Source organism: Opisthorchis viverrini, assembly GCF_000715545.1.
Source record: "Opisthorchis viverrini unplaced genomic scaffold opera_v5_229, whole genome shotgun sequence".
Classification (NCBI taxonomy): domain Eukaryota; kingdom Metazoa; phylum Platyhelminthes; class Trematoda; order Opisthorchiida; family Opisthorchiidae; genus Opisthorchis; species Opisthorchis viverrini.
The window spans coordinates 441,507-443,655 of NW_008751888.1; the positions used below are offsets into that span (position 1 = coordinate 441,507).

A 2,149-nucleotide genomic window follows, 5' to 3' on the forward strand; every position below is an offset into this window, starting at 1 on the left:
CGGGAGCATGGCCGTGTAGATGGCGAAATCCTCGTAGTGAATTGTTTCATCCATTCTGTTAGCTCGGAATCGCCCCCTGTCAGTGGAGACAATCTGCAGCCCAGCCTCACTTCAAACCCGGATTCAGCCAGCCACTTCGAGGCCCAGTGGATCCACCATACTCAGCTATTAGTGAGAGCGGTTGAAAGCCTGGTTGAGGACACACTACCCAAGATTCCCTTAGAAACAAATGCCACTGATGAAAGCCGGCACATATTCCTGGTTCAGAAGTCAGTCAGCGACTGCCAGCTTCAATTTTTTGTGACCACCACAACAGTGTGCGACGCCTCGCATTCCACCATAGTGGCGTACACTGGTATGGAGAGCTTTTACGTATCATTCTACAGAAATGTAATTTTGTTTGCACCACTGATTACTTAGTTCAGGAGCTCATCTCATGTCTATTTGACGGAACACAAGTAACACAGTCTGGGTGCCAAAAGTCATATCTACGATCGATTACTAGTGGAGTCGTTCGAGGAAACGACCTAGGCATTCCTTGTATATATATGATATCAACTGTTTGTTCGTCGCCTTGTCCCACGGCAAGCCTGTTTTCCTTACAGACGATGGAAAAATCGCCTACACATTTCCCGCTTCTGTTGGGTCCCATTCCTTTCACCAGATCCAACAATACCTAGGCCCTGTGACTCGCTGGCCAAATAATTTCAGCCTAAGCTTCCCTTTCGCCGCCGCTGCTCCCTCTCAGCTAAAGTGTCCACAACTGATGGATATCCTGTCACTCGTTACACAGAAATGAAAGATCTTTGTTATCAGACACATTTATTTATACCTCTTTCATCAAATTCAGCTAAAGCCATTCCCGCCCTGCTTCTAATGTTAGCTGCCTGCGTCTTAGAGACGCATACATCACAATTTCTAGGCATCGTATGCAACCAATCACGGAATTCCGCCCTGGTTAATTTTCTTTTCATACCCAACGTTGCAGACTAACACATGAAAACGTCCAGCTCTCATTCATCTGAAAGCTGTTTCGTAGTCCGGCTTTCCTTCCTGGCTCTCCCGCTGCATGATAGTTGGCCTTGGACAACTAAGATTCGGACAATCTAAGTTAGGTAGAGTCTGCTACACCATCCATTGCACAAAGATGCCCCCGTGACATATGGTGGGCCGATATAAATTCCCGTCGCCCCTATAAATTTCCTAACCCCGACATCCTCTGTGCGTACACTCCAGCTCGTACTCACTTACGCTACTACTTCCCCCGAGTTCCATGACCCCGCCTCCGAAACAACCCCCCATAATGAAAAATTTCCTATTTGGTGGGTTGCATACCTTTCGGTATGAGCATAATGATGCATTAAGCATAAAAGCAAGAGTGACCTCAGGCGTGCGTCACAGATGAGGCACAACCATGGGATTTTGCCAGGCACTTGATGAGTAACAGTGACCTCTAGATTACTTTTTTCAAGTTTCAGGAAACGTACTACAATGTCATTCTCCGTGCTTCCCTGGAGCTGCATTTAGGCCGCGCACTCAAATGGCACACGTCGCATTCTAACGTACCTATGCACATGCAACGCCCTTGAGTCCGTCTACTTGATTCTGTTACGACTGCAGACCTAGAAAAAGATTCAGTTGCAGCCCATCGGAGGCGAATAAATTTTAACATGTTGAACTATTGGAGCGTTTAATTGATTAATTAATACATCGCTTGTTTGTAGGGTGCAATAAGCCCTACAATTGTGATCTCCCACACTCCATTAAGCCCCCCATCGTATCGGTTCATTGATTCGGGAATGGAAACCGGGTACGGGGGCTGCCCATCGCACCTCTGGTGGCCAATAGTGATGAACTTAAGCAACGGTCGTGCTTCATATTGAGCATCCGAAACAGCTTTACGGATGATCCGACGCACCTTCTCCCGTATTACTCGCATTGACTTCCAAATACTCATTGAGGCCTACGTCAGGCCGCTCCTGGAGTACGCCAGCCAAGTTGTCTACTCAGGACGTACGAAAGACGTCACCCTCATTGAGCGTGTCCAGCAGGCCGCCACGAGAATGGTTGCGGGCCTCAAATCCGTGGACTTCGAAATGCGTCTCGCGATGCTTGATATCTTTCCCCTGGAGTACCGTCGCCTCCGAGG

The 2,149-nt window shown here is 48.1% G+C and overlaps 1 protein-coding gene across 1 annotated transcript in view; it reads left to right on the forward strand.

The window, feature by feature from the left end:
* Positions 1-1,904: 1,904 nt before the first annotated feature.
* T265_08694 (hypothetical protein) overlaps positions 1,905-2,149 on the forward strand; it is a gene marked incomplete at both ends in the record, with an annotated part of 21,929 nt that continues 21,684 nt past the window's right edge. Inside the window, one exon of the mRNA XM_009174568.1 lies at positions 1,905-2,136. Coding sequence (XP_009172832.1) covers positions 1,905-2,136 — 232 coding nt within the window. The remainder of the gene's footprint in view (positions 2,137-2,149) is intronic.